The sequence below is a fragment of the Alligator sinensis genome, unplaced genomic scaffold, assembly GCF_000455745.1.
Source record: "Alligator sinensis unplaced genomic scaffold, ASM45574v1 scaffold458_1, whole genome shotgun sequence".
Classification (NCBI taxonomy): Eukaryota; Metazoa; Chordata; order Crocodylia; family Alligatoridae; genus Alligator; species Alligator sinensis.
The window spans coordinates 2,915,673-2,929,333 of NW_005841944.1; the positions used below are offsets into that span (position 1 = coordinate 2,915,673).

General features: G+C 41.7%; 1 protein-coding gene across 1 annotated transcript in view; it reads right to left on the reverse strand.

The window, feature by feature from the left end:
- RORA (RAR related orphan receptor A) overlaps nt 1-13,661 on the reverse strand; it is a 198,071-nt gene that overhangs the window by 30,636 nt on the left and 153,774 nt on the right. The window contains exon 3 of the mRNA XM_025199468.1: nt 6,594-6,679. Coding sequence (XP_025055253.1) covers nt 6,594-6,679 — 86 coding nt within the window. The remainder of the gene's footprint in view (nt 1-6,593; nt 6,680-13,661) is intronic.

The window sequence follows — 13,661 nt, forward strand, 5'->3', positions numbered from 1 at the left end:
GTGCAAGCCCCCCCCCCAACCCCACTCTGTGTCTGGCCGCTGCCACCAGAAGGGGTATACTTCTTTAAAAAAGGTTGAAAACCCCTGATCTAAGCATTTCATAAAGAATCCTATGGCCCATTCAGAAGTTTCCTTAGCACACCCAATATGATCTGGATACATTATTTCTTTTTAGGGACAAAGCTGGAAGTGATGCACTCAATCAGTCTTCTTCTAAGAACTGTACCTAGCAGATGTTATAAGAGGATTGCATTTACTGATCAGAATTCAAAATTCTCTTCCACTTAACACTGTGCCCAAACTGGAGTCCTACCCAAATCAGCAGCTTCTTCCCCAGTCCTCAAAGGGGAATTGTATAAGTCATAATTGTCATTAGCAATAACCAGATGAGGTTTATCTGTCCCAGAATCATCATCATTATATTGTACTTATATTATCTTAGTCCCAAGAAGCCCTAGTCATGGAGCCATTATTTTAGGTGCTGCATAAACATAGGGGAGAAAAAAAAAGACCATCTCTCCTCAAAGAGGTTATAATCTTCATTATTTGATAGGGAGCTCATTATTGTTTTGAAGAGGTATTCAAGTGCAGGAAAGTAAAAGGCCATCAGCATGTAAATATTAAGTGAAATGTTAGTTCTCCCTAAAGAGAAAATTAAATATATACCATTGAATTAAGATGGAATAGCTATAAAAATCATAAAACACTAGGAAATGAGAGCTTCCTGAGCAGCACTGGCCTGTTATTCCACTTGCAGGTAAGATTTAAAAAAAAAAGCTGAACCTTACTAAATAATATTAAATGTAAAGGTGGCAGAGAGTAAGGCTAGGGTCCAGAATGACTTGAATAGGCGGGAGAGATAGTCTGTAATCAAACAGGTGTGATTCAACAAGGACAAGTGCAAAATCCTGCATTTGGGAAGGAATAACCACATGCACAAATACAGACTGGGGAATGACAGGTTAAGCTGCAGTTTTGCAGCAAAGGACACTAGGGTGACAGTTGACCAGAAGCTGAATCAGGCAACAGTGTGCTCTTGTTGGAAAAAAGGCAACAACATCCTGGGTTGTACCAACAGAAGCGTCACTGGCAAATCAAGGGAAGTGATTCTTGCACTCTACCGAGCACTGGTGAGGTCTCACCTGGAATACTGTGTCGTTTTCGGTCCCATACTTCAAGAAGGATGTGGACAACTTGGAAAGAGTCCAGCACAGAACAACAGAAATGATTAAGGGCCTACAAAGCAAGGGGGGCTTATGAGGAAAGGCTGAAAGAACTAGAATTATTTAGTCTGGAGAAGATTGGGGAGGCACTTGATAACAGTCTTCAAGAACTTGAAGAGTGATCAGAGAGCATGGAGATGGGCTCTTCTCTGTGGCCATAGGGGATAGGACTAAGAGCAATGGCCTCAAGCTGCAGCAGGGAACATTTCCATTGGAGACTATGAGCCACATTTAAAAAAGAATGTGGAGAAGTCAGAGAGGGGCCAGAGGTGGGTGACAAAAATGATAAAGAGCTTGGAAATCGAGTCATATAAGGAGAGGCAGAACAAACTAGGCATGTTCAGCTTGTGGAAAAGGTGCTTAAGAGAAGACATGGTAGCAATCTTCAAATATCTGAAGGGCTGCCATAATGAAGAGGAAAAACCTTTTTTCTCTTGCTGCAAAAAGTAGGATGTAGACTAATGGCATGAAACTGCAGCAAAGTTGGTTCAGACTGAATATCAGGAAAAACTTCTTTGGAATAGAAGTTAGATTAGTGAGGCAGTGGAACAGACTGCCTAGGGAAAATTGTGGACTCTCCATCACTGGAGGTGTTCAAGAGGCTGGATAGCCACTGGTCAGGGATGATGCAGGACTAGCTATGCCTCTATTCTACTATGGGGATTTCTTAAGTTTGTGGGCTTTGAAGGTACCCTCCACCCTTGCTGCTACATGTGTCAGGGTTGGGTTTTTTTAAGCCTTCCTCAGAGGCATTGGGTGTTGGCTGCAGTCAAGGTTGGGGATTTTGATTTGGGTGTGCCAATGCTCCTGTTGGGACTTAAAGCTGAGAGTTCCTGGCTAGACAGTTTTGCCCCTCTGCACAGGGTCAGACCAATCACCATATTTAGGGCCAGGAAGGAATTCTGCCCAATGGTCAGATTGGTATGGACTGTGGGTGGTTTTGCCTGCCTCTGTAGCAAGGGATGTGGCACTTTCTGGGATCTCTTGAACATATATTAGCAACCTTTACAGAAGCAGGGTGCTGGCTGCCTTGGTCGCCATGCTTTACCTGTGGCAGGTTTGCGTGTTGTATCTTGTGTTGTATCAGGGTTGACTGTGTAGTTTCCCTAAAAGGTTAGATTGTGGATTTGTATAGGATGGTTTGGAAAAAGATGATCATAACATAGGCTCCTTCCAGCCTGACTTCTCTATGATGCTATGAGGGTGGTCAAACATCAGAACAGGCTAGCTAGAGAAGCTGTGGAATCTCCATCCTTGGAGGCTCTTTAGAGAAATTTGAACAGGCACCTGGCTTGAATGACTTAGTCAGGGATGATCCTGCCTTGAGCAAGAGGATGAACTAGAAATCCTTGTGAGGTCCCTTCCAGCCCTACTTTCTTATGATCCTATGAATCTGAATGCTACAACAATGTAGATGTTTCCCTTTATAATTTCCTTTTTATGTTTCAATTAGGAGGAAATAAAATAGATTTATTGTGTTTAACAATGTAAGCATAAAAACTTTGAAGTTCAAGTCACATCAGTGTGAAGAGACTATAAGAGAGATGAAAATATCCAACTGCTTTTGTTTTTGTCAAAAATAATCTACAGATAACAAAACTAGCTTGAAAAGGCAGCAGTACATCTGTTCACTTAATATGGCCCTGAATCTGCCAGCTGATGCATACAGAACCTAAGGACTTTCCTGGGACTTTGTGTTGGTGCAAGTATCTGCCCCTGTTAACCAAAGTGAATCAGTGGGACACCTATATCCTCACAGCTGGAAAATTTAAAATAATGTTTTTAATGCAAGTTTAGTATTCTAAGGTAGAGAACTGTAAGAATGTGTAAAACTGCAATGACCATGACAACAAATAAGCTGGAAAGCATGTTACAGGAGGGGGGAAAAATCCTGTCTGCTTCCCACTGGCAAAAGCCAAGGAATAATAGTTATCTACCACCCAAAATAACTCCTGTGGGCAAGACTTTGTTGATGCACCTATAGAAGAGCACAACACAAACAGATTCCTTCTTTATTCTCACATGTCATAGCATGGGATTTTAAAACATTACCTGAGCTGTAATCACCTGAACACTAAATGCAACCATCACCACCAGCACTCCCATATTTGGCACTTGTTGCAGGTTAGCCATACACCAGGATTAAAGAGATCTGGATTCCAGATATCAGTTGTTTCCATATTTTAGAAGAGAAATGAGAGTAGCTTTGGCCTACATGCTACACTTTCACCCAAATACAGTATCAAGAATCAGTTAAGGACTGTAAGGTGAGATCCATGTCACTCACTGCTTCAAGCCTTATAGGCTTAGCTACCGCACTAGTTACTTTTCCTTGGACACCCACAGCTATTGGCTACAATACTCTGGTGCTGTGCTCCAAGATCAGGAGAAATCACTTCCCTTCATTGCAAGGGCTGCTGGGTGAACACACTGCCTTAATGGTATTGTCTTTTGTTCCCTATCCCACTAGCAGACCATGGTGGGATTCAAGAGCAGACTAAGTGTTCCCAGAACATTGATTTTATGTAGGAATCAGGGAAAACAAGTTACCCTGAAGCAAGTGCAATTCATTCTGACTGCTGGAGATTCAGAGAGGGAGTTTTCCTCTGATAAGCAATGTAGGAATTTACACCATGAAAGGAACAGCCACTCTTATGGAGGGAGCTTCAGTGAATGATTCAAGATTCATTCTCATGACTGATAAGAAGAAGCAATGGGTTTCTGTTTCTACACAGGTGACAACATACCTGCTAGCTGGAAGCTTTGGTAAAATGACACCTGCTCACTGTTCCAAAACCCTTCAGTGATACGTTTTCTGGCATAATTCTGTAGCTTAATAAATGATACTTAGGTCTGTCCATCAGCTCCTAGATGAATAAGCTCCTGGGACTGGAGTGAGGATCAATTCTGCTAACTGATGATCCTGTCCACCTTGAAGATGTAGACAACTGTTCCATTCTACATTGGTCCTTATGCCACCTTCTTCACCACAATATCAGAGCAGCTTCCTACAAATGTATTAAGTGGCATGACTAACATGTTATGGGTGGTTCATCCTCGTTTTTCTTCTCTCCAGGAAGGTTGTGTGCAAGTATAGCATTTTGATTTTTTTCCCCTCCCCATGCTTCCAAGCTGCTACATGTTTACATAAGAGAAGTTAAGGAACTGGGTGAGGAGATGGCCGTGTGTAGACAAAACGAGAGGTGTGTGTACACGACACTTTCAAGTGGGTTAAATGCTTTTGCACCGCTTTAATAGCATCGGTGTTTGCATGCTTTGGCAGCATATTCCGCATTAATTCCAGCTGCTGTAGGAAATTCGGAGCTGCCTGCCTGTCTGCCTGAGCTGCACAGGGGTCCGGTGCTTCCCTCTGCAGCTACAATGCCCCCTGCGGACTGCCTGAACCGGGTGCCTGTGGGCAGGTGCCACCTGGGGGGGGCGCCGCTGCCGTGGAAGGAAGCACTGCACCCCCCCCCCCAAAGCCCAGGGACCGCTCCACCCGCTGGTGGCTAGATAATCACCTAGCCAGGGTCGTTTGACCCCAGCATCCTTTCCTGCCCATGGCAGGGAGTTGGACTTGATGATCTGCTCAGGTCCCTTCCAACCCTACAACTATGAAAGGCAGAGACTTTGAACTTAACTGAATATGCTCTAGAAATCCAATTCACAGAGTAAAGTTGTTGGCGAGAAAGGACTTCTATTTCATACGCTTGTAAGCACTTGAAAGGCACTGACTAGGATTGATTGCATTATTCTTGACTTCCTCTTTCACACAGAGTGAAAGAAACAGGTATCCTTAAGAACACAGACAAATCAGAGTACGGAAAATCTTGACCGGTTCTTTCGTTGCTTCGAAAAGGTAGATAATCTTTATTTGTGGGGAGGGGAAAGAAGTCTTGCCTACTATTGTACCCAATATGGACAGGACAAGTAGTTGGTTTAGCCAACTGTTTTTAATTACTGAATGAACGTGTATGAGAGTGGAAAACCAACATGTTTCTCATTGATGAGATTCTCTGTAGAACAGCTTTTCCAAAGCCACTGCAGAGATGGCATGCACTGTACGTACAACCAGCCCTGGCCCATTTGATCTCAGTAGGTCCCATCACTGAAGCAGTACATAGCCTGGGAAATCCTTGGTTTCCATAAAGATCTCTCACAAATCTTTCCTGACTGAAATATATGTCAAGTGAAAAAGGTAAATCCTGTAAAGAAGGAGAGCCCAGTAGGAAAGCACAAGAGAACTCCCTCCTCTCCTTAACTACTGTAGTAGACATTGGGCCATTCATTGAGACTCCCTCCATAAGTTTGTCTAGCAGAGGGGCAAGAGACTCATCTTCAACAGCAGCTGTCATGTCACCTGTGCCAGCAGGAGTTGCAGGTGAGAAACTTAGGAAAGAAACTGAGTCATCCATTTCAGCCTCTGAAGTGTGGGTTAAAAAGCCTATCAGTACTGGTCTTAGAGCAGCAGGTCTCATACGAGAACACAATGCCTAAACAGCAAAAAGGCTGCAGCATGAATGTGCAAACTGTCTCATTACCAGGTCAGATGCATTGTTCTGAGCTTGTTTACATCCAAATTGGCCCATCTGTCAAGCAGCCAGGACCAAATTAAGCATTAACTCTGATTTAATATTCTATTGAAAGAGACTCACAGAGTGTTACAGCTGCAACTGAAATCCTAGTTTAGTGGAGCTATTGAAGATTCAGGTTCATAAGAAAAATCAAAGCCTAAACCTCATGAGGAAATGAATGGCCCTGTGATGAAAAAACACTACCAGCAGGAAGACTTCAATATCAAAGTATGAATCATATGACCTATACAATTTCTTCATACCATACTGTTTCCTATACAAGATAAAATATATATACAAGTCAGTGCTGTAAGTTAGAAATGCATGTTTAAATTAAGATACTTAATAGCCTGAGACCTCCTTAACACCTTTCAATTAGGACCCCTTGAAGCTTAAAAGGGAGAGAAGGCACATAAAAAACAAACAAAAGCTCAAAAATGCCACATATCCCCAGAATCTATAAAACTGAGTCTTTGTAGCCTGCTGGAAATGATTCCTCTTCCTATACTTCTATTTATTATCAGTTTCACTGTGAGGGAACATGTAGGGCCCAGAACACAAGTGGAAGCCTCCGATTTTGAAAACTGTCAAAGGATTTGGGGGGGAGGGGGAGAAATCACAAAAGGGCCCTGCTTAAAAACCAGATCAAAACATGGTGTTTTAAAAATTTTTCAAGCAAAAGTTAGTCAATTCCACCGCCAAGCAAATTTTGAAATTTAATAAATGGGGAGAGGGAGGAATCAAACTTAAAGGCTAAACAAAGATGTCTTAAGGCTTAAAAAAAAAAAAAGCTTACCTTGCAGCCTTCACATGTAATGACACCATAATGGATTCCTGATGATTTGTCTCCACAGATCTTGCATGGAATAATTTCAATTTGAGCTGCAACAGAAGCACACAACCAGTTAATTACATTTCCTTTTAAACACCTTATAAAAGCATTCCCTGATCAGCATTTGTACAGTGGAAACTAATAACCTGCTAAACATTATACCGCATTAACTATTCATTGCTGAACTGTGAGGGTCCCCCTGGAGCCTTGGACTAAATTATGGCTGCTCATTATATAATAGCTTTCGGGTTATTAAAATGGGTCATTTGAGAAGGTGTTTAAGAAACCACAAGAAGGCTAGAATCAGCATTTCAAATCCAAAAAAGGACAGGAGAGATCACATTTTGGCCAAAGAGATACTGAAAGGTTTCCCTTCAATCTACTTCCTTCACAGCCATTACAAAAGGCCATAAAACCTTGTCCTGCCTGAAAACCCAGGATATATGAACAAAACACTGTACACAGAAATGTTATAGGGCCATCTAATCTACAGTACAGACCAGTTCTAGAGAGTTAAATGCTGTAAATACTAGCAGTATTTTCAATTAAAGAATCAAAATGCATATAAAAGTGTTTGCATTAATACCAGAGCTGAAGACTACTTAATATCCAGGCTGAAAATATGGCAGTCCTTTAACTGCCTTGCAGTTTATCTTCCCTTATCTCCCCTCTTCTTGAGAAGATGAGCTCTGTGAAAGCATTGCTTCTTTATCTTTGAGATAAAACAGGCTATTCCAACTTTTCTCTGAGCCTAATCTGCATAAAATGAACAGTTCCAAACAGGTGATTTTACCACACCTTCAACTCTCCTATTTAATCTGAACTTTCATTTCTACCTAGGAGGACTTTTACAGGCTTTTCTCTTATGCCTGAAGAAGTGTGCTTGTACCCACAAGCTTGCAAATAAAGAGGGTTTTTTTGCAATAATTTAGTTGGTCTAATAAAAGATATCACCTCTACCATGAGTTCTGATTCCTTTTGCTTCTTTATCAAATTTTCTGCATACAAGTTCATCAGAGTCAAGTTTACCATGCTATGTAGCTCTTCAAGCACATCTTTAAAGCATGGGGTACCTGTCTGGCCAAGCAGAAATGATGTGGAATGTGCATTAACAGAAAATCTGTTCTTCAGACATAATATACACATCCAACCCAGTACTAAATTCCATTTTTTAAAATGGCATTTGCCAAAGAACTGTCAATTTATACACATTTTAACCAAAATTTCTGAGAAAAGTTTGTGCAACTTGGTGGGACTAGTTTACCCTGATTTCCATTCAAACTTGATCTGACCTGCTCCACATAGGAGAATCTCACAGAAGCTGGTGAAGTTTCTCCAAATATAATGGAGGCTCTTACCATGATTTACTTACTACCAGAAGAGCAGTTTTAATCCAGTCAAACATTGCCTCTAGGAGATTTATTTATTTTGGTAACTTTGTAGCTGTCCAGCATCAGATTAAGACTATGATATCACAAACTTCATCAAGTACTTCATCATAATGTCTCTGGGTACCTTAATATTATTCTCAACAAGGGTCCATATGGTAAATTTTTCTGCTTTCCAGACTAGGAACTGACTATTCTCTGTACTGTTAAGCCCCACATACATTAAACTATGTTATGAAAATGCTTATTATTAAGCAAGAAGCATCTCTCAACTCTGCTCTCCACTCTACCTAAATGCAATCTTTCTAAGTATTGGATCAGGCTTGATAAAGTATTTTGGCTGTAATGTTGTAAGTGAGCATGCTGAAATCTGCTTGAAGCATGTGGCAAATGCATGTAAAGTGCAGTGAACAGAGCAGCTACTGAACAACACTGACTTGCCTCTGAATCAAACAGCAGCTAATATGCTCTGCTTATTAGTACCCAACAATGATGCGACTACATAGCTACTTTACTGACATTTTTGCATCAGTGCTTCTCAAATATGTTCCTAGTATAGAATCAGTTGCATGTGGTGTCCTATCTTGGACATCTCCTAATTCCTGATGTTAAATCCCATGCTTTCCCTCGAGAAATTCTAACTGGCTGAAATGAAAGTGTCATATTAGGACTCTTAAGGACACAGGTCCTCCTTCCTCAGCCTCTGAAAAACATCCTAATTTTACATTGCTGCTCAGCTCACACAATGGACATAATGGGCAGGAAGCTACAAAAGAAAGAACCATTGCTGCATATTATTTTATTAACATTTTATGTAAATTAATTATTTACTAAAACAAATTGCATACACAAGTGTTCATGAAAGAAGCTTTGCAACAGGAAACAGCATTATCCCCTCTTTACAAATAGAAAATATAGGCATCGATATTAAACAACTGCCCAAAGCTGCATAGAAATTCTGAGATCCATTTCTGAATCTCAACTCCAAATCCCAGGTCAGCACTTCAGAGCAATGTTTGCTGGTGTGCATAACCAACCCATTCTAACACCTGTTGGAGGTCAATAGTAAGACATAAATAAACGGCAACAAATTTTTATTACTCCAGTTTTATCTATGTAATCACTGCCTTTTTACTGGTAGAAACTGATGTAATAGTTTGTATATCATCATCATCATCAACAAAACATTAATTAAAATTCCTACCTACGGTCTGTCTACAAAGTAGACATTTCTTTTCGTACAGTTAAGCAACAGGCTATCGGGAGTACATTTGTGAAGGGAACATAACCACACAGTGCTGGCCCAGTGCTAGTTTACTAGGACTATAAAGAGGTGTAATAATTATATTAATACATTGCATAGAACATCTAAGGCAGGGGTGAGAAAAATACGGCCCACAGGCCGGATCCAGCCTGCCAAAATATTTGATCTGGCTTGCAGGTGGGCAACTGCCAACCCACTGGATCTGCCCACAGTGGGCCAGCAGCTCCAGCCACTGCGTTGTGCTGGGTGGAAGGGGGGACTGCTTCGGCCCAACAGCATCAGACATCAGCTGTGGACCTGGGTGGGGCTTCCTCCGCAGCAGGTGGGCGGTGGTGTCAGTTCTGGATGCCACAGGCAGGTTCAGAAGCCCGATTGCAGAACCTGCTGGCAGAGTCCACAGCTGACCTGCAGCCCTCTCAGAGCGGTGGAAGCTCCCGCCCAGAGCCTGACTCAAAATCTGCCAGAGGCATCTGCCTTGGACCCATGCAGGAGCTGCTGCAGCAGCAGGTGGGCTGTAGCATCTCTCTCTGTCTCTTCTCTTCTTTCTCTCCCTTCCCCACCCCCTCCCTCCAGAACCTGGCCAAAGCTGAGCCATCACCTGCCTGGCACAGCAGCAGCTCCTGCCTGGCTCCACAGTTGAGTGTCAAGGCCCCTGGGAAACTACAGCTACAGCCAGGTTCTGGAGGAATGAGAGGGAAGGAGGGGAGTAGGGGAGGGGCAGGGAGAGAGATGGATGTGGCCCTTGACAGGTCCCCAAAACTCATTAAGTGGCCCTCCATCCGAACTAATTGCCTACCCCTGATCTAAGGCATAAGGAAGAAATGGTTAGATCCTGGCCTTGGTAACATCTACTAATTGTTCCAAGGGCACTAAGTTAGGTACAACAACTTCAGAACTCCAGATTTCTAATAATCTTTAATACGCTTACATTCAATTACTATACAGCATTTAATACCTCAACTTTTCACTTCTGAGCTACAATACAGTTGGACAAAACTCAGAAGCATAAATTGCTTGCCATAACCAATTGTATTATAAATTAATGCTTGGAAAGACATCGGATCAATTACTGCTCTAAGTGGTTGCTTGTGCAAATCCACTCATTAAAATGGAATTCCTGTCACAAGTTCATACACCTTCTGTATTAAAGGGCACAGATCCTTTATACCCAGAGAATGCAAACTGTCAGTATGGAGACTATGCTTTTTTATCATACGAGTGAAAATGTTACTGTCCTATTTCTCATTTTTAACTCTGCTGTGCAAATATGTGCTTACTAAAATCTTGTTCATATGCAAACATGACACATGGGAAATATTTTGTGTATCAAGAATGTTACAGCTTGGTAGCATGCATTCCCAGACTTACTTAAAGCTTCCTTCACTATTAACGTTAATTGTGCCTGTTTAGTATTTACACATATTTATACAATATATTTTTCTAGGTTACATAAAATACTGTAATTCATGTTTTAGGCTAGAATTAGCCTAAATTACAGTTTACAACTCTTGTGGTTGCTTAGGAACTGCTATAGATACCCAGGTGACAGATGTAGTTTGTATTACCAGATTAGAGGCCTAGGAATATTCAACGTTCTGGAATACCAGCGGACCAGAATACTGCTGAGAGCCCTGTGCAAGGAAGAGGACACATTGGCCCCCCAAGACACTGTATGGAAAAGATGCACTAAAACAGTAAATACAGACGCAAACTAGCCACACTTCACCAGCTGAGCAAGCCACCATAGAAATAACTTTTGAGAACAAGAAGTGGTCACTGAAGGTCTGAGACAGTCCTGAACAGACACCCAACAGAGGCAGAAGAAACTCACCAGCCACAGGGGTCCAAACGATCCACTGTGACCTCCTGACCTCTACCGTACCTCTAAGGCCTGCTGTCACATGACAATGTCACACTCTAACATATTATCTCTATTAGACTCCTGGGAAGGGAAGTAAAAGGCTCCTTTACATTTGGGGAATTTAAGTGCAGAAGATACTGACTTTAACAAGGTCACACAGGAAAGCCAGTGGCAGAAGAATTCAAAAGTCTTGTAAGTAGTCATGATGGTGTCCTAGCCACTGGACCATCCTCCTCCTCTCCCAGATGTCATTATTTTGGTGTTTTATGAACTGGTTCTCTTGCTTCAGGGTGGCCCAGTTCTTACTGGCACCTGTATAGGAAGCTTTAACAGAAGAATTCTCCCTTCATTTCCTCCCACTCTCTGTGTCATTCCTTCCTACCTTTGATCCCAGAAGAGTTTCCTACACTTATCTGTCCAAGTACCCTCTCACTACCCCTCCTGAAACCCACTTCTTCAGGTAATCTCTCCTCACTGTACTTTCCCACATGAAACACTAGCTCATGCCTTACGTCTGAAGCGTAAGCTCTACAGAGCTGAAAAGCGCACCACTGCCATTTTCTGCATGCGCATTTCACCACTTATGCACTTGCAGGCAGCGCAGCACAGTGCGTATCAACTCAAGCGTCAGGTTTCTGGCACGTCCCAGGACAAAAAGGTATGTATATAAATGCCACTACAGTCTAACTACCCTCCAATCCAACAAAGCACCTATGTGCCTTATCGATACGGGTAAGGAGCTGGTAAATTTTTCAGATGAACTCCCCCCTGCCCCCCAGTGGAAAACAGGGTTTTCCAAAAACAAAGCTGTTCTTTCATTTGATAACATTTTTCATTTTCAATTTTTCAGAAAAAAATCTTTTTCAAAACTGCTTTTTTAACCTCCTTTTTATTCCTGAATTTTCAGAAACATTCATCCAACTGGCAAAAGTTGGAAATAATTCAGTGCTTTAATATTAGCGAGGAAGAATATTTAAAGGGAAAAACACTGAAAAGTGAAAACTGACCCCACCTCCCACTTTTTTTTTTTAATGTTACCCAACTGAAAAAACAAACAAACTGGAAACATTTAGACAACAGCTGAGTATCATTAGAAAGTGTTCTTGCCATTTCCCTTGTGCACACTTCATAGATTTCATAGATTTCATAGACATTAGGGCTGGAAGGGACCTTGGAAGATCATCGAGTCCAGCCCCCTGCCCAAAGGGCAGGAATCAGCTGGGGTCATAGGATCCCAGCAAGATAAGCATCCAGTTTCATCTTGAAGGTGTTCAATGAAGGCGCTTGAACCACCTCCGGTGGCAGGCTGTTCCAGACCTTGGGGGCTCGGACAGTAAAGAAATTCTTCCTTATGTCCAGCCTGAAACGATCTTGAAGTAGTTTGTGACCATTCGACCTCGTCATCCCTTGGGGCGCTCTGGTGAACAAACGTTCCCCCAGATACTGGTGGTCACCCCTGATAAACTTGTAGGTTTAAAAACTTGTAGGTTTAAAAACTTCCAGAATTCCTCATAGGAAAATTAGAATTTCTGGACAGAAAATTTTCAGGGATTTCCCCCATGCCTAGTTTTCCCAGTAGTAATGGCAATTAACTTCAGCACATGCTCCAAATGCATTATTTATGCTCCACCAAACAAAGGTAGGTTGAAAAATTTGTTGAACTGGGCCCTACATTTCAGTCTTGCAAGATACTAAGCAACTTGCCTCTGATCCAGCAAAACTCCTAAGCACATGCTGAACTTCAAGCACGTGGAGCAGTTCCATTTAATCCAGTGGGAGAGGCTTAAAGTTATGGTCAAGGCTATGTAGGGAATGCACAGAAGTGTAAGGAACTGGACCCAGATCTTCAGAGACCTGCACCCATGCTTTAACAACAAAAGTCATACTTCCTCATTATATAGTAAATGCTAAAGACCCAAGTTGCATGTTTTTCACTTTCCAGGTTGTGCAACATTTCACAACCCATTCATCCATCCACACGGCTTTGAAGTAAACATTTTATATAACCCAGATAACCTGCTTCGGAAAGCCTACAATTTGTGCCAAACATCATTGCTACTGCTGTTTATAAGTATATTGATTAAATTACCAGTCATACATAATCACTGACATTCATACACATTCGCTGACAAACAAGGATACCACGTGTAATGTGGTATTTAAGGCAACAGAAGATCTGCTCACAAACTGAATTAACATGGAACAATTTTACTATATAATATTCTAATCTCCCTGCATTTTCAGCTTCATTACCTAAATAATTTACTCTGTCATGTACCCTAAGTAATTCAAGCTGGCTGCAAATTACTCTCCTCCTAACACCTGCAGTTCACAAATACTGCAATTCCAATAAACCAAAACCTACTGGCAGCACAATCCCACTCAAATTTTAAAGTTACATTAATTAATTTGACTCTTCATATACATGGAAGTATTTTAAACCTCACCCATCCTTGGCCTGCAGAAATGGCTGGAACATTTTTTAAAAAGTGCATGGTATTTGTTTTGACCGAGATCTG